Genomic DNA, 18944 nt, shown 5'->3' on the forward strand with positions numbered 1-18944 from the left:
TGTGCCCTCTTGTCTTGCTGAGAGTTGCCTGGGAAAAGAGCCCAACCCCCCCCTGGCTCCAACCTCCTTTCAGGGAGTTGGAGAGAGTGATGAGGTCTCCCCTGAGCCTCCTCTTCTCCAGCCTCAACACCCCCAGCTCCCTCAGCCCTTCCTCACAGGACTTGTGCTGGATCCCTTCCCAGCCTCCTTGCTCTTCTCTGGACCTGCTCCAGCACCTCAAGCTCCTTCCTGAGCTGAGGGGCCCAGAACTGGACACAGGACTCAAGCTGTGGCCTCCCCAGGGCTGAGCACAGGGGCAGAATCCCTTCCCTGGACCTCCTGGCCACGCTGTTCCTGAGCCAGCCCAGGATGCCATTGGCCTTCTTGGCCACCTGGGCACACTGCTGCCTCCTCTTCAGCTTCCTGGCAATCCAGACTCCCAGCTCCCTTTCTGCCACTCTGTGCCCAGCCTGGAGCTCCCCAGGGGGTTCTTGTGGCCAAAGTGCAGGACCCGGCACTTGGAATGTTGAACCTCATCCCGTCAAGGGAGGATGTTCCCAACCCACAGGGATTTCTGCAGAGGGATGGGGAGGTGAATAATTCCAGGATGAGTTTCCAGGCTCTGGTGACCCAAAAACCCCCCACGGGCACCATGAACACCTTTGGGTTGTTCTGCAGGTGGAAAGTCAGCCTCAGGGGATTGTTGTTAGGAACTATTTCTGCCCCCCAGACCCTCCTCGTGTCCCCAGGAGCCTGGCAGGAGCTCTGGCAGGAATCATGATGGGTCCTTTTCATAGAATCCTAGAATTGGCTGGGTTGGAAGGGACCTCAGAGCTCATCAAGTCCAACCCTTGATCCACTCCCCCCGTGGTTCCCAGCCCATGGCACTGAGTGCCACATCCAGGCTCTTTTGAAATATCTCCAGGGATGGAGAATCCACCCCTTCCCTGGGCAGCCCATTCCAATGGCTGAGCACCCTCTCCAGAAAGAAATTCTTTCTCATGTCCAACCTAAACCTCCCCTGGCACAACTTGAGACCTCTTGTGCCCTCTTGTCTTGCTGAGAGTTGCCTGGGAAAAGAGCCCAACCCCCACCCACTTTTCCCCTCACTCAGGGGGTCTCTTCCCACCCAGGTTCCAGCTGTTTCCACCTCCCTGGATGCTCCCAGTGCCAGATGTGCAGCCAAGGCTCCCAAATCACCTCCTCCCAACCTCCTCCCGAGCACTTCCAGGCCATCATTTGCACTTTCCATCCCCATCCCTTTTAATTTTACTGCTGATAAACCCAAATTGCAGATCTGAAAAAAGCAAAAGGAGGCTCAGTTACCCCCTCCTGCCCAACAAACCCCCCCCTTGGGCTGGCATCAGGGCCGAGTTAGAGCTCCCAGGAAGGGCAGCACTGTGCAGACAGCTTCAGTTTAGAATAAAAATAATGTCAGGGCAACAAACAGTGGAAAATCCCCAGACTTGCTCCATGCTGCTTCCTCCCTGGCCCTCTCACAGGTGGGATGCAGCCAAGGAAAGGAGCAAAGAGGAAAGGCCATGTGGCCAGCAAGGAAAAGACATGAAATATAAATAACCCGGCTGCAAATCAGGCTGCTGCTGCCTCTCCAGCTGTTCCCCAGCCTGGTACCAAGCAAAGGAAGGAGAAAAAGAGAAAAAGAGAAAAGGAAGGGGGGGTCCAGCTCAACAGACAAGGGGTGGGAACCCTTCTGGCAGCCGGCGAGGAGCAGATGTCACCCAAAATTAACAACCCTGTCACCCGGGCTGGGAACCTCTCCTGAACCCCAGACAGGAGCAAAACCAGCACAAGGCAACTCTGAAAGAAGCTTTTCCCCCTTTGTCCTTCTGAGGAAGAAGAACAAGAGGTGCCTGGGTGTTCCCTCACTGCATCCCCACTCCTGGGCTGAAGCAGGAAGGAACTCACTGTCCCAGTCTGTCCCAGTCTGTCCCAGTGTGTCCCAGTTCCACCAGATGACAGATTGCAGGTTGTGAAGGGGCTTGGAAGGGGGGGGGGGGGGGTGTTGCTTTCATCTTTTTTTTTTTTGCTTGTTCTAAGGATTTTCCAATCCAGCTGTTCCAATAAAAATAGTTGAATGACAGAATAATTATAGCACTGGGCCAGTAATTAAAGTCATGTCCTGGAGTTCTGCAGTCCTGGGATCAGGTCATGCTGAACAAAGCTTTTCCAATTATTTCTTCAGCTTTCTGCCTAAGGGAAGATATCATTTTGATCTGTAGCTTTAATTTTTTTTTTTTTTAAAGCAGCTCATTTCTCCTGTTACAGCTTAAAATGAGGGATGGATCAGCTGGTTTTATGCCTTTCTGTCACTAAGCACAAGTCTGAGTTACAAACTGAACCAGCCAGTGCTGCAGCCAGGAGTTTAGCAAGGCCAAGAGGTCTCGTGGCCTGACTTTGCTTCCATCCTGAGGCTTCCCAGCACTTCCAAAAATGCTTTAAATCCCCCCATGCAGCATGGGAGGGAAGGTGCAAGACAGGAGGCATTTAAACAGCCACCTCCCTGTGCTGCTGTGAGCTTGAGAAGTGAAGAAAATGCTGGGTTTTTTTAGCTTGGGTACTGGTTACTGTGAAAATAAGAGCTGTGAGACTAAGGAGTAGTTGCACAAATCCCCATTTTTGCCTGAAATGAAAGCAGAGAGAGGGCTGAGCCCGAGCACTGCCATATTCAGTGTACACAGAATGCCTCAAACTGCTGCAAAAAAAGCCTCTCCCACCCATCCCACCCCATGCACAGGGACTGGGGAAGCCAGGGATGTGTGTAGAAAAATTTGCAGCTCACTTCTGAGCTGCCAAAAAAAAAGGAGCAGCAGGGACTCAGCTGCTTGGGACTGAACCCAGGGACTGAACTTGGGGGGAATCACAAAAACTTGGGGGGAATCACAAAACCTTTTGGTGGGAACCACAAAAACTTGGGGGGAATCACAAAACCTTTTGGTGGGAACCACAAAAACTTGGGGGGAATCACAAAAACTTTATGGGAATCACAAAATCTTTATGGGAATCACAAAAACTTTTGGTGGGAACCACAAAAACTTTATGGAAATCACAAAACCTTGGTGGGAATCACAAAAACTTGGGGGGAATCACAAAAACTTGGGGGGAATCACAAAAACTTTTTGTGGGAATCACAAAAACTTCTGGTGGGAACCACAAAACCTTGGTGGGAATCACAAAAACTTGGGGGGAACCACAAAAACTTGGGGGGAATCACAAAAACTTGGGGGGAATGACAAAAACTTGGGGGGAATCACAAAACCTTTTGGTGGGAACCACAAAAACTTGGGGGGAATCACAAAAACTTGGGGGGAATCACAAAACCTTTTGGTGGGAACCACAAAAACTTTATGGAAATCACAAAACCTTGGTGGGAATCACAAAAACTTGGGGGGAATCACAAAAACTTTATGAGAATCACAAAAACTTTTGGTGGGAACCACAAAAACTTGGGGGGAATCACAAAACCTTTATGGGAATCACCCGGGTGCTTTGTGGGGCAGCCCAGGGAGGGCAGAGCCCATGGAGCAGCAAATACTGAAACCCACAGCACAGCACCCACCAAACACATCCCTGATTTCAGCCAGGGTGCTCCTTTGTCTGCCCCTTTTGTTTGGGGCAGCTGTGGGTGCAAGTTCTGAGCACCAGGAACAATCCCTGGCTGTGCTGGGTGTGTAGGTGGCTCCTGGGGACAGGCAGTGCCTCCAGCCCTGCAGAACACAGCACACATTGTCCAGGGACAGGGACATCTCCCCAGCTCTGAGCTGAGCTGGAGGCAGGAACTGGTTTTTCTGGAGATGCTCAGAGCCACACGAAGCTCTCTGAATGTCATCAATCTCCTTTTGGGAGTTTTTCATCCCAGGCTGAGCATCTTTGTGCCGTGCAAGGCAGGGAAAATGCTGCCCAAAGAGGTAAAAAAAAAACCCTTCAGCCTCATTTCTGCAGCCACATCCTGGGGGGAGCAGACCTGGAGGTGAGGGGAGGGCTGGGGATGCTGAAGAAACCTCAGAGCTGGCTGGACCCATCACTGATCTAAACTCTGGGTCTGTCACATTCAATAAAAACACCACAGGGAGCCACATCTCCCACAGAGCTGCAAGATCCTGGAGCTCTCAGACAGGAATTTAACTCCTGAAATGCATTTCCCAGCCAGGCTTGACCCTACCCCTGAGCACAGCCACATCCCTCCCATTCCCCTCTGCTCCAGCTGCAGCCAAGGCACAGCACTGGGATGGACTCAGAGGCCTTTTCCCCAAATACTGACCCAGAAGGGTTTTTCAGCCCCCCCGTGACCCCCAGGCAATAACAATTCTCCAAAGCTGTTGGTCTGGGTTGAGAAATACACCCCAGATCTTGGCCCAGAAACCCCTCCAAATCTATCCTTAAAATACATCTTTCTCCAGACAAAAGCAGAAGTAAGCCCAGGACAGGATCTTTAAAATTAGAGACTCTTGGCAAAAAAAAAAAAAAAAATTAAAAAAAAAAATCCAACCATATGCCCACAGAGCACAGGATGCATCTGAAATCCAGAGGTGGATGTGCAACCTTAATTCTGCTCAGTTTGGAGCCCCCCTCCTCATTCTGGAGGGAAAAAATTAAATGCAAGACAGACATAAAAAGGGGACAGAGACCTGGGGGTGATGGAAACAGCCAGGAAAGGGCTGAAAATCCAAGTGCTGGAGGCCAATGGCAGCTGAGCCTGCCCCAGGTGAGGTGACCAGGATGGGAATTGGAGGGTTGAAAAAAATAACCCCAGTTTTTTGTGTGTGTGCAGCAGTCAGAACTTGAAAGAAAAAGAAGTTTCTAGAAGTTTCTTGCTGTGCACAGCCCCTTCTGCAATAAAAACCCATGGCCAGGGGCTGGCACCCTCCCATCCCATCCCATCCCATCCCATCCCATCCCATCCCATCCCATCCCATCCCATCCCATCCCATCCTGGGGTTTTTCTTCTGGGTAAAAGGCTGAGGTGGATTTTACTGCATTGACAAATGTTTCCCAAACAAATCCCAGGGAAAACCTGGGACCACCCCCCAAACTCCCTCTCCCCAAAGGTTCTGCCCACCCCAGCACCCACCAGGGTGATCAGGAGGTCACTGTCACCCCCTGGGCTGTCACAGGTCCCTGCCCTGCCCTGCTGCACCTTTCACACTCTCAGGTTTCTCCCTGTGCCAGGACACTGCTCACACACCAATAATTAAACCAGAAAACCTCTCCAAGCACTTTACCCATCAATACTCTGAATCTGCAGTGAAAAAGGGAGAGGGGGGAAATAAAACAGCTTTGAAAATTCCTCTTTGGTCCTTCTCCATCTGGAAAATCCCTGCTCCAGCTCCAGGAGAGCTGCAGGTGTAGCACCAGAGAAGGGTTTCTGCCTCCTGCTCCCAGCCAAGCAGGCACCACAGGCTGTGATCCAGCCTGGCAGAGCTGCAAACCCTCACAGGAGAAACTCTGAAGCTCTCATCTCCTCACCCAGATGTCATTTTAACACACACATCACTTCCTCCCTGCCTTGGGAAGGGACAAACCTCTCCTTTCTGCAGATGGTGAGGAGCTGGGCTAACAAATCCTCCCAGCCCAGCCCTGGAGCATCCCTGGGGAACCAGAGCTCCCATCTGCTTGGCACCAACCAGTTGCCCATTGGCATGGCCAGGAGGAGGTTTTGCCCATGGCAGGGTCCCTACACCAGCAGAAAGCAGTGGTTGATGGTGCTGAGCTGCTCTGCCCAGCAGCAGAACCTGACCCATCCTCTCCTTTCTCCTCTGGCCAAGCTCTGGCTTCTCCCTGCTCCTTCCCAGGGCTGGAGGGCAAATGCTAAGTGACAACATCTCCTCTCCCTGCAGAGATGCAACCAGTCAGCAAGAACCTGCTCCAAGCCAAGGCAGCACAACCTCAGATTTACTCCCCCAGGCTGATTTGGCCAGGACTTGGCTCTTCCTTGGCATTCCCAAACCCACATCCCTGCAAACCACAACACATCCTGCCCTGCCCCAGCCCCACTGCCCTGGGAAAGCTGGGCAGAGCCTGAGGATGCACAAATAAGACCAGGGAAAGGCTGAAATTCATCCCTTTCTCAACAGTTTAATGACATGAGACCTTCCAGAACCACACTGGGAACAAATCCCTCCCCTGTAGCCCAGTTCCTGCAAACCAGGCAGGGGCATGAACTCTCTGAGACAGATGGGGGAAGGAGAGCAGGCACAGAAACAGTAAACAAGAGGAATCTGGGGTTGGAGTTAAAGGAAATTAAATAATTCCACAATGAAGGATTGGGTTTAATCAGCTCATTAGGTCCAGCAGGATGCTCTCAGCAGCAAGCAGACATTTATCTTTATTTATGGTTCTAAGAGGAGCAGTAAACCCGAGCAGCTCCTGTTCCCAAGAAGGTTTCTCCAGCCCCATTTAATGCCTTTCAGCTGCTTAATTAACACTGATTGAACAGCACAGAGCAACGTTTCCACAAAGAGAAAATCCTTTTGGTTTCAGATAATGAAAACCATGGGCTTAGAGGGAAGAGTGTCAGTGGTTCCTACCAGTGACTGAAGGTTTCCTTCTGCTCCAGCTCCTTGAAGGTTTTCTGTGGCTTCCCCCTCCATATGTAACCCACCAGGTGGGTTTCTGGGTTGCTGATTTCCAGGCCAGAAATCTACATCTCCTTTTCTCAGGCAGTGACAGGACCTTCTGTCACATGGGGTAAAAGCCACCAGGTTGGTGCCAGCCCACCCTGCGAGCCCTCGAAGAACCTGGTCCAGGGGGGGTTGAATCTCCCCAGGACCCACACAGGGAGTCAGGAACCACCTTGCAACACAGAACCAGTGTGATACAGACCCACACATCCCCCCAGAAACATCCCCCCCCCTTCCCATATCCCTTGTCCTGCACGGACACACAAGTTGGTAAATGATGGACGTGGAGCTGCATCCCTGTGACAGCCACCAGAAACCATTCAGAGAACAAATGTGCTGTAGCACAGGAATGAGTGGAAAGAAGGAAAGAAATGGTGATGGAGAAGGAAAGAAATGGTGGTGGAGAAGGAAAGAAATGGTGATGGAGAAGGAAAGAAATGGTGATGGAGAAGGAAAGAAATGGTGATGGAGAAGGAAAGAAATGGTGATGGAGAAGGAAAGAAATGGTGATGGAGAAGGAAAGAAATGGTGATGGAGAAGGAAAGAAATGGTGATGGAGAAGGAAAGAAACGATCATGAAGAAGGCAAGATGGGACCACTTGGCATTTCCCTGCCGAAGGAGGGAGGCAGAGTGCCCTGTCCTGGGGCAGCCTTTGGGGAGGGCAGAGCTTCCCTCCTGCCTCTGCTTGGAGGAGAGAGAAATGCTTTGTGTCTGTCCCTGAGGCTGGGTCCAGCTTTCACAATTGTTCTGCTGGACAACTGGGAGCAAACACCAGCAAATCCATCTCCATCTCTGTGTTCCCTTTCCATCCCTGCAGCAACTTCGGAGCCTCTCATCACAGGCAAGAAGGAAAGGCAGGCTTGCCACTAGAAATATGCCCTGGGCTAAGGTGTCTGATGGCTCAGTGTCTATCAACAACCATTTTCTATCCCACTGTAACCCCAAAGGGGTCCCCAAGGGCAGCTTTGCTCTGACCAAAAGGCCATTTCTCACAGCCCCACCTCCAGCAGCAAAGCTTTGCAGACACTTCAGCTCAGTCACTGCCCTCTGCCAAACCCCCAGGGCAGTCGGATTGCCTGGGATAAGTACCCATCCCCTCCTGCCACGGCGTTTTCAGGACCTTTGCAACAAACCCATCTCCCAGGCGCAGACACTCGCGGTTTCTCCCAGCCCCCGCTTTCTCGCCTCGCTCCTCCGCGGGGTTTTTGCCATCTGCTGCCTTTTCCTTTCCCTCCCTCTTATCTCTCCAGCTTCCCCCGTGGCTGAGCTCTCAATCCCCAGCCCTGCAGGCTGGACACGTTTTATAGGAACCCAGCAGACACCCAAGAACTCAGGGAAAGCACCGGGGCAGCGGTGCCACAAGGGTGGCTCCCGAAAGTCAGCAGAGGCACCGAGCATCCTCCCGACCCCCCCAGGGCAATTCCTGGGAAATGGGAATGAAGCTCGAAATCCCCTGGACTGCCAAACTGGTGCTGGCAGTGAGGAGATTTGTGGTTTAGGTGGTTTGGAGAGCTACAGGAGCTCCCCCGACTTTTCCCTCCTGTATCACTCCGGAGTCGGGAGCTGCTCCTTGGCTCCTGCTTCAGGAATAACTCAGAGCCTCGGGAGGAACGGGATAATTGCTGGGAAAAGTGGGTTGGTTCAGCTCTGAGAAGAGAAGGATTAGGGAAGACCCTATTGCAGTGTTCCAGCACTTAAAGGGAAGCTACAAAGAAGATGGAGACGAAGATGGAGACTCCTGATTTCCAAGGAGTGCCATGGAGAAGGGAAGGGGAATGGGCACCAGTTGCTCCTGGGGAGATTGGACACAAGAGGAAAAGTTTTCACTCTGAGGACAGTCAGACATTGGAATAGTCTCCCAGGGGAAGAGGTGGTTTATCCCACTTTGAAAGTTTCAAGTCTCAGCTGGGATATCCCAGATAAACAATAAGATCAGAAGGGTTGGACCAGGTGATGCTTGAGGTCCCTTCCAGGACATTTGGTGACTCTGAACTCCACTTGCTGCCAGACATTGCTTTCAGGAGAAAATTCCTTCCCCATCTCCCTACAGAGAGGGAGGGTAATTCCAGGGACAGACTCTTCATCTATCACAGCCATATCTCAGCACTCCATAAATGTGAATTAATTTATCACCCTTCTGGTAATGTAAGGAAATAGTGATGTTCTATTACCCAGAGAGGCTCTGGTCCAGAGAGGTTAAGTGTTAGCCCAAGGTCAGACAAAAGATATGGCATGAGGGGGAAATGAGCTGAGATCACCAGAGTGCTTGGGGTTTAATCAGAAAATGCCATTTAACCTTTACAAACCGGTCACAGCCAGAGGAAAAAAAAAATAAAAAGGAATAGCATGAAACTTGCCATGGAAAACGGACCCACCAGCCCCTGCTGTGCCCCCATGGCAGCTGATCCACAGGCTGCTGGGGCCACTCCAGGTCCCTGAAGGCCACCAGGTGACCCCAGGTCACCCCAGTGCCACTAATCAGCTTCTCAGCCCCCAGGGAGCTGCTGCTTTCTGCATCTTTTCATTTCTGCAATGAGAGTGAGGAGTAAAGAAAGCAGCAACTGATGGGAGTTATCCCTGGCAGAAAGCAAGGGAGATGAGGAGCACCATTTGGCACAGGTTCCTTAACCATGTTCTTTAAACATGGGGTGGTGGCAGCCAGCATGGAAGAGAAATAATTTTTACCTGATATTCTCTGGGAAAAATATTTACCAATTCTCCTTACGTTGCAACCTCTTTGGAAAATTACACTGCCCTTTAATTCATCAGGATGTTGAGTTGTTGAAGAGGGGCAAGGAAAGGGAATGGTGTGAAAAATAGGGTTTGAAAAGGCAAAAATCATTTCCCAACGAGAAGGCTCAAGGGGCAGAGTGAGGACACAGGACACACCGGTGACACCAGGCACCGAGGGACACTGGGGAGGCCCAGGACTTTTTCCATCACCATTTCTCCACCCAAGCAGGAACCCTTGGGCTGCCCAAACAGCTTTTCTTCAGCCTCAGCAGGGTCCAGACCCCATCCCAGAGCAGTCCCCAGCATGGATGAGAGGGGCTCTGCCCCTGCCCAGTGTCCCCATCCCAATGTCCCCATCCCCATCACCCACCCCCTCCAGGGCAGGTCCCCGGGCACCTCCCTGGGCTGTAACCAGATCAAGCAGCCAGGTGTCAGGACAAGGCAGGAACATGCCTGCTGCTGATTAATCTCCTAAGTGAGCTGTATTTACAGCCACCAGCTCTTCCCCAGGAGCTGCTGGATCACCTTACACAGCCCTGGGCTGCAGGCAGCTCCCAGACATCCTGTCCCCTCCAGCCACCAACCTGGGCTCACAGCTCCCCAGGAACCACATCCTTACCCTGGGGGTCACCCTAAAACCCGGGATAAATCCCCCAGTGTAGGTATTTAAGCTGCTCTGCCCTTGGCAGACAGAGTCTGGGAGCACATCTGGTTCTCATGTTCTGCAAAACCCCTTTGACATTTCAGTTCACACCCCAGGCACTGCCCTGGAGCAAAAAGCAGCAGCAAACCTGAGGTTTCATCCCTGAGCCATCTGACCTCCAAGCTTTAGAGGAGGGAGTTTGGGGAAACAGGAGGGGAACCAAGCCAGGCAGGACAATTCTTTAAACCTGATAGGAAAATACAAAGAGCTGAAGGCTTTACCTCTCAGGAGCAAAGGTTTTTGAGGAAATTCTGTGCAATGGGTTTTCCTCACCCTGTGCACACTCAGACCCCGATTACAGGGGAGGAATCACAGGAAGGAGATCATCACTTCCCTTCTGAACACCCTTAACAAGTCACATCACCACAGCACAACTGAGCTCCTGGCTGGGAAAACCAATTTTTCAAAGATTGCCCCCCTGCCAGAGAGCCACAAATCTTCACCAAAAATTCCCTTTCTGCAGGCACAAAGTGTGTCTCGTGGCACCTTTCCAAAAAAGGGGCAAACCAACTATCACAACCCCCTATTTTCAGCCAGTTTTCCCAAGGGAGAACCCTCCCCACACTGCTTGGCTTTCACCTGGTCCCTGCCAATAACTCCTCAACCTCTTGGCTCATCTCGGATCCAGCTGGGAACCTCTCTGCCTCTGCTACAGGCATTCAATTCCTGCAAATGTTTGTGAAAACACCTTGTCAGGCTGCTTTCAACACCCCTCTAGGAGACTTTGATGCACAGACTTCATTAGTAATGCAGTTAAAAATCAAACATCCTCCACCCCAACCTGACAGGTGGGCACCTGCACTCCCCCTTCCTCCCTCTGACCCCCCAGCCATCATTTTAAAGTCATTTATTTCCCCCCAGAAGCATTTGGTGACCCAAAGTTAATGGTCCACATGCCTCCCACCCCCCCACCCCCCTTGTACCATTCTGCTGTCCCCATTCCCACTGCCTTGGGGGGCTCTTCAGACCTGGAATATCCACAGCCTTTAAGGACAGACAGGCTGGGGGAGCAGAGATGCTGTGAAATCACACTTTATTTCTCACCCTGAGCTCAGACCTAGGAGGGAACCACCACTCCCTGGTATTTCTCAGCAATGCCTTCACAAGTTTTCCCATTAGTCTGCAGAAAATCCTCACCCTTTACACCACAGTCATTAATATTGCCAGCACAGTGGCTCCATCTGCCTTTTGAGCCCCCTCCAAAAGAGTAATAAGTTAATTGGGAGAAGCATTTGGCTTCTACAGAACGATGCTGGCAGAGAAAGCAGCTTTTAACCTTCAGGACTGAGTAGAGGATGCAGAGAAGGGATTACTCGTTCCCTGTGTTGCAAAAGAAAACTTAATCAAAGGGATGTGAACGCTGAGCTGGAGCCTTGCTGGCCCTGGCTGTGAAAATGGGAAGGGAAAAGCAACCAGTTTGGGCCCTGAGAAGAGGCAGATGGGCAGAGGAACAGCAGAGGGGTCACTGGTAAATGACAGATAAGTAACGGGGAAAAAAAAAAAATCACCAAGCAGCTGCAGGGCTAAGCATGGCTTTGTGTGACACCATCAGTCCTCAGACTGCAAACCCAGCAGTTTGAGCCAGGGATGCCCAAATTAAGGACCAGGACCATTGCTGGCATCCCACAGGTGGGAAGATGAGAAACCTGGGTCCTACAAACCCTTGCAAATCCCCATTTCCATGAGCTTGGAAGCAGGGGGAAACTCCACTTAGGCAAATCAGCCTTCATTCCAATGCATAATGAAGTGTCAGGCATTTTCCAGGAATTTTGGAAGCAGAGAAACTTGGGCACTCTGAAAATCACTGAAAGGGTGCAATTAGCTCAAGAACAAGCAGAACAAGCAGCTATTCTAGGTGGCAACCTCAGGATCCTTCCTCTGGCATCCAAAGAGGCCCCATGTGAGTGACAGTGGGTGCCAAGAGCTCAGCCTCCCTCCTGCTCAGGCATGCATACAATTCCCATCAAATAGCTGCCTTGCTTCCAGCTGGGAAAGCTGGGAAAAACCCGCAGGAATCTGTAACTCTGGGTATGCTTTGCACAGCTTGGGAAGGATGAGGAGGAGTTTCAGGTGGGCTTGGAGTTTTGGGTGGATTTCCACGAAGGATGAAGAGAGCCCTGCCTGAGGGACAGGAGAACAGGAGCCTTGCAGGCTTTGGGATGGGAATGAATCCCATTGGGATGGGAGCAGGACTGCTGGGAGGAGCAGGCATCCTTGTGGGATGTCAGAGCCCTTTTTGGGGGTCACAAGCCCCCCGTGCTCTCTGGCCCACGTGGCCACTGCAACCCAGGAGCACGTGCAGGGACACCCACCCGGGTGGAAAGGGGGGGGAATTCACTCCCCAGCTCAAAAATTATTCATGAGAAATCAGTGAGAGCTCAGACAAAGCCTCTGAAGTGTGCTCCATCCCCAGCCCTGCCTGGGAGCAGGGTAGGCAGGGACCTTCCTTGCTGTTCCCTGTGGCAAAAGGCTGTTAATTTAATATAAAAAAAAAAGGAGAACAGCCTTTTCTTGGGAGGTCAGTCTGAAGCATCAGTTTGAGTGCCTTTTTTTATGCTGTTCTTCTTCTTTGTTAGAAGCAAAACCTTCTTACAGGGAGGCTGAGTAGGCAAACCCTGGTCCCCCCCCCATCACTGCTTTCAGCCCCCCTGCTCCTCCCTGGTCCAGCTCCCATTGCAGCCTGAGCCACCCTGAGCTGCTCACAGCAGAGATTTTTTTACTCCATTTGGATGTGGGTTTATTTATCCATCTATTCCACCAAATGCCAAACCCCATCTTGCACCCAAAGATAACTTGGGGCTTCAGAGACTCTTAGGGATGCTACAGGGAGAGGGGCAGCTCCCAGTCACCCCTTCCCCCCATCCCTCTGCCCCTGGGCACCCACAGCCTTTTTCTTGCTTATTTTCATTTTCCTACCCCCCCCTTGCAGTCCCTCCAGTAAAGGGCAGAGAAATCCTGTTCCTTGCAGCAGTAAATAAAGTGACAGGGAAAAGAAAATACCCCCTCAGAAGACAGCAGAAGTTGATCTAATTAAAGGATCATGTTCTGCCACAATTACATGACAGCTGAGACACCAGAAACCTCCTCAACATTCACACCCCACCAGCACTTAATAAATGGTTCCTCCTGGGAATCACAGCCTCTTGGGAATGCATCCCCCTTCCCTCTGGAGCAGGCAGAGGGTTTGTTCAAGCCATGGCAGAGATGGGACCAGCACTGGGAGTCTCTTCCCCATCCAGCAGCCTCATTCCAGCCTCCTGATGCTAATTATTTCCTATATGGATTGATGCAAATCCTTCCTACGGAGAGGGAGATGCAGGGAAATGGATTTGCCACCCTCTGGCAGCTCCTCCCATCAGCCTGGTCCTGCCCAGTTTGGGATGCTGGATCCGTGCTGGGATGCTGGGTCCCTGCTGGGATGCTGGGTCCCTGCTGGGATGCTGGGTCCCTGCTGGGATACTGGGTCCCTGCTGGGATGCTGGATCAGTGCTGGGATACTGGGTCCCTGCTGGGATACTGGGTCCCTGCTGGGATACTGGGTCCCTGCTGGGATACTGGGTCCCTGCTGGGATACTGGGTCCGTGCTGGGATGCAGGCCAGCATGCCACCCTCTGCACTGGTTCCCAGATGTGACACTGGTCACATTCTCTGGTGGCTCTGGTGACATCCCCACCACCACAGCCCTGCCTGGAGCCCAGGGGGGGACACACAATTTTTGGGCTGCCATTCAGAACCGGGACTGGACAGTTCTGGGCATGGAAGGAAAGACCCCAGGGCAACAAGAGAAGGAACACAAAAGGCAGCAAAACTGAGCTGATCCAGAGTTTCTGTTTTCCCAAATCCAAATGCTCTACAGGCAGGAGGGAAGCTGAGACCTGAGCTACAAGGAGAGGACACTGAGTGACCTGCAGGATGGAAGAGATTCCATCCCCAGACAGATGTCTGATGGAACATGGTCTGGAAAATAAACCAGCAGAAGGAAACGCAGTTGTTGCTAGCTGGGCTTTTAGGGTTGGTTTCCCAGTCAACCTTTCAAGAGGTTTTCATTTTAATGGGCTCAAATTACAGCAACAGACAGGTACCACTGCTGGATTTAACCTGACACAGCATCTCCAGAGCAACACGGCTGCAATTCCACCCAAAGCATCTGACCAGGCAGCTTCTGTCAAAACCTGGAGCGGCTCAGAGAGCAGCATCCCCCCCCCTGCAGCATGGGGAGAGGGATGTGAGGAAGGGTTTGGCTGGGGACAAGGGAGCTGCGACATCCTCCTGGTTGGTACCGCACAGCTCACAAGCCCAGGGAGGCAGAATTCCAGGTTCCAGATGCTTTTTGCGTTCCTCCAAAGCACAAAGCCAGCCCAGAGGGCTGCACTCTCCCCTCTGCACCGAGCCTTCCAGGGCCTCAAGAGCCAAAGCAGCTCAGTGCAAGGGGGGTTTGGGCAAAGCAGAACAGACAAAGCTTGCCATTAAATAGTCATGAAAATGCCCAGCGCCTTCTGGGGGAGGAAGACACCGCTAATCACCTCCCCACGGAGCTCACCTCCAGCAGCTCCAGCTCCTCATGCCCGGAGGCTGCAGGATGTGCAAGCAGAGCCTGCCCTGGAATCTGGTGCCTCCCTGATTGATGCCTGCACCCCAGGGAGGCTGAGTGGATCTCTAAATTGCTCTTGAATAACCCCGAACCAGCTCCGACCCAAACAAACCCGCAGAGCAAGGGAGAGGGAGGCTACAAGCAGCTTACACCCAGATTACTGCAAAGCCACCAGCTCCTTTTGCAAGAAAAAGCTTATTAGTAATCCAAAAAGTCGGGATGACACTTTTTCCATCTTGACCTAAAGCTCTCCCTGACTTAAAAGAGAAGCATCCTAATTAAATCAAAAAGTACATATGTTTCTGAGGAAGGCTGATATTTACAGCACCTCCTCCTCCCCCCCCCCCCCCCCGCAGAGGAACGGGCTGTTTCCATCCATCACTCAGCTCTGGCTGCCCAGGACACAGGACTGAAGGGGTTAAATTCCCTCACCAGCCCTGCGCGACTCGGAAAAGAAGGGAAAGCGAAGAAGTCAAAAGATACACTGAGATTTAGAGATCCGAACTCATATAACTTGCCCTCAGCAGAGTCCAGCCATGGAAAAAATGTGGGAACTGCTGAGCAGAGGGGGTTCCAGGCACCCGTCAGCCCATTCCAGAGGGATGGAGGAGTCCGAGGAGGGTCTCAGCCCCAAGGGGACTCCTGCCATACCCTAGGGACACACCAGTCAGCTCTAAGCAGGACACAACAGCCCTGCCCATCCTCCTGAAAATGTCTCAATATCCAAGAAAATCACCTCCACCCCCAGCTCCTCACCGGTTCCTCCAAAGGCCGAGAGCCTCCTACCTTTGCCTTGCCCATTTAAGATGCGGTTTCTCCCCTCCAGAACTGGGGTTGAGCTTCTCCATCTCCTCTATCCCCAACACAAATTGCCTCCGTGTGTCGGGGAGGATGCGCTGAGCCCCTCCCAGCTCTCTCAGCATCCCCCGGCCCCGGAGGGGACCCGACCTGCTTGGAATGAGCCCAAAAATCCCTGGGCTGCTGCCCCAATCCCTTTCCCCATCCTCCCCCCGACACGGGGCTGTGTGATCTCCAGCCCACCCATCCCTGCCGGCCGGAGAAGAGGAGAAGGCACAATACCCGATATTAATAACTCCGACTTTGCTTCTCCCTTCCCTCCCTGCTCCTGCTGGATTTTCCTTCATGAATAATGCAGGAGCCGGGAGGGGGGGGGACACAGGACACTACGCACTCTGTCCCCCAGCAGGGAATGGGCTCAAGTGCCAGCCAGGGCCTGTCCCCGTGTCCCGGGTGCCAGCACCGCCCGCACACGATCGGGTTTTGTTCTCAGCTCCTTTTGTCCCCGCTGTCCCCACACAGCCCCCTGCAAAGCTGCCGAGGAGGCAGAGCAGGGATCTCAGTGACACGGGAGAGGTTGTTAAACACTGCACCGAGATTTCAGCATCATTCCCTCCTCTCTCCTACAGCAGCATCTCCACGTTAGGGCTATGGAAAGGGCTGAGGAGTCACAGGGAGCTTCATCTCCTACCAGGAGTATTTTAGGGACTCTTGGGTTGCTCGGGTACCAGTGACTGAACGAAGGCAAATCCCTCCCTGCAGCAACCCCCCTGGTGAGCACAGACTTCACAGAGTGTTATTTGCTGCCAGGTACAAGAGGGACACCAGGATTTCTCCTTCAGAGAAGCAGGAGGTTCCTCTCCTCCCAAAAAAGCTCCCCTGATCCAAAGACAATTTATCCCAGAGCTGCTCAGGGCTGAGACCCCCACCAGGTCCCTTGCGTGTCCCCTTGAGGTGACTCCACACTTTCTGATCCAGGAGATGGACCAAAGCAAGTCCACATCCCACCTCCAGTGTGAAAAAATCCCCCAAAATCTGAATCTCAGACCCTTTCCAGGTTCACTCATCCTCATGGTATATCCTCTGGTTTACTATTTTCCCTGAGGTTAGACCCAGCTTCTAAGGAACCATTGGGAAACCACTGGGAAGAGGAGATTTAATTACAAAATGGGAACAGCCTGCACATGGATCCCAGTTCCACTGGCAATTAGGAAACAGATGGGGGAAGGAGGGGAGGGAGAGAAAGGAATCTTTGTGAGGTTAATTGTTTGAAGGCACTAAATGAAATATAGGTGGCCTGATTTCCCTGGAGGATCAGCCACAAACTTAAGGATGGAGTTTTGCAGAGAATAAAGGAGGGAGTTTCCCAGTGAAGGACAGAAGATTGTGAATAATCAGGCAAGAACAGAAGTGATAAACCCAAGGAAAAAAAGACAAACAAAAAACCAAAAAACAAAGCTCCCCTTTGTAGCTTCAAATGAGGGATTGACCAATCTGATTCCCAACTTCATTAACATCTTATTAAAACGCTATTTCCATTTTCCTGATTAAAAGGGTGGGAGCAGAGAAGCCTTTGTGGTCCTGGCTGTCCTCCAGGGAGGAGACGTTTTGGTGCCGAGAGGTCTCAGCCCGGGGGATGCTCAGATGACACCTTTCTGAGCAAGCACTTCAGTTCTCCTGCTGCCCAAGGTGCCCTCTAAGGACCCAGCAGCTCGGATGTACCCAGAACTTGAGATTTCAGAGCAAACACAGCAGCATCTCCCTTGTTTTCCACCTCCTGTCTCCCAAACATTTGGTATTAACACTGGATGAGTGCCAGGGGCTGTGTTCTTATCTCCACCACCAAGAGCTCACAGTCTCCCCCCTGCAGAGCTGCAGAGCTTTCCCTTCAGGAGAAATTACAATTTAAGCCTCAAACCAGTGATCAGAAGGTTGTTTGTGACAGCTAATTTATCAACCCGATGAATCTCAGGCTCCATAGACTCCCACCAAATCCATTCCCCTCCACCAAAGGAGCTGGTGCCCATCACCCAGTGGTTTCAGCTCAGCTCTGTTCTCTGTTTCTCATTAACCCTGAGTAGCTGCTGAGATAATTACAGATCCAGCCTTGCTGATCCGGATTACTGGGATGGGGCTGTGCCCAACGGGCAAACCAGCAAGCCCAGCCAGCTTTCAAACCATGAGAAAATAAAATAATAATAATAAAAAAAGCTGGAAGGGAGAAGGATAAGGGGTCCCAAGCGATGGGACAAGGAGAACAGGACCAAGCCCTGGGATTCCAAACCATAAATCCCATTTCTACCAGCTGGCAAGTGACTTCTCTCTGCTTTCCCCTGCATTCAGGCAACCCCTTCCTGCTGTCTGCTGGAATGAAAACATGACCCAGGCTCTTGAGGAATAAACATTAAAGGGATACAAGCAAGATCCGAGTTTAAAAGCCGAATTCCTTCTGATCTGCAGAGCCTGCTTGATGCAGATCCTCAGCTGAACCCTGAGGATACCAAAGAGTGCTGCAGGGCTGAGAAACCAGAGCAGCAACCAGCATCACTCCTGCTCTGGCTCTCTGCACCCTTCCCTGAGGCTGCAGCACCCATGGGGCTGCCCCAGGATGTGACCCTGCCCAAAAGCAAGCCCCTAAACCTCAGCTGCTCCATCCTCCATCCTGCCCTCAGCATCCCAGCAGATTCCCAGGAGACCAAGGGGTGCCTGGTGCACGTTTGCACCATCATCCTCCCAGCACAGAAGCAGCTGAGGAGCTGGGCTGGCCTCGTGACTCCTGCCAGCAGCATCCCCACTGCCAGCACTGCAGGCAGGAACATCTCCCAGGGCAGCAGCCACTGTCTGCTGGGTGATGGACAGCCCAGACAGCCCCATCCAGAGGGGCAGGGGAAGAGCCTGGCAGGAGGGGATGGGCTCGGTCCTGCCACAAAAAGCAGTGGCAGGTGGTGAGGAGCAGGGCTGGCTGCCAGAGGAAATGCATCCCCCCCCTAACTTGGAGATGAATGAAGTCACCGGGGATTAACTCTGTCCAATATCTCTATTGCTTGAAGTTGGGGACAGCACAAAGTGCAGGCCTGGGAGATAGGGGGTAATGAGGATGAATAAAGGCTCCCCAGGGCACGTGAGCCATGTTCTCTTTTCAGGAGCCTTGAAATCCCATTGTTTGCTCACAGGCTTCCACTAAGCAAGAGTTGTCCACAGGAGCCAGACCTCCTTCCCCCCAGAGAAGCCCAAAGAGCCTTTGAGAACTGCTCACATTTCAGGGACAATAAAGCTGCTGGGGAGGGGAGGAGTTTTTCCATGGGGTGGAGACCCCCAGGAGTCAGGGGTGATGGCAGGGAAAACCCCGAGCTCCTTTTTGCAGCTTGATGTGTTACCAGGGACTAAACATGCAGAGAGCAGCAGCCAGGAAACAGCTCTAAGTTAGATAAAGGTATTTCTCAAGCAAGATGGGTTTCTTGGTCTTGGAACTGGCAGCACAAGAGAGGACACAGTGCTGCC

The 18944-nt window shown here is 52.2% G+C and overlaps 1 protein-coding gene across 22 annotated transcripts in view; it reads right to left on the reverse strand.

Annotated features, from left to right (window-relative positions):
- The window catches only part of NFASC (neurofascin), an 88375-nt gene that overhangs the window by 57646 nt on the left and 11785 nt on the right, over window positions 1-18944 (reverse strand). For 4 of the 22 annotated variants that reach the window (XM_071768287.1, XM_071768293.1, XM_071768291.1 and 1 more), the window contains exon 1: window positions 15432-15675. The exons of 2 other annotated variants lie outside the window; for them this stretch is intronic. In XM_071768287.1, coding sequence (XP_071624388.1) covers window positions 15432-15446 — 15 coding nt within the window. In that variant the 5' untranslated portion in view covers window positions 15447-15675. Of the gene's footprint in view, window positions 1-15431; window positions 15678-18944 lie in introns of those variants that run through there. 16 more of the 22 variants (XM_071768305.1, XM_071768296.1, XM_071768299.1 and 13 more) reach the window with 6 other exon arrangements.

The sequence above is a fragment of the Heliangelus exortis genome, chromosome 25 (genome assembly GCF_036169615.1).
Source record: "Heliangelus exortis chromosome 25, bHelExo1.hap1, whole genome shotgun sequence".
In the NCBI taxonomy this organism is placed as follows: Eukaryota; Metazoa; Chordata; class Aves; order Apodiformes; family Trochilidae; genus Heliangelus; species Heliangelus exortis.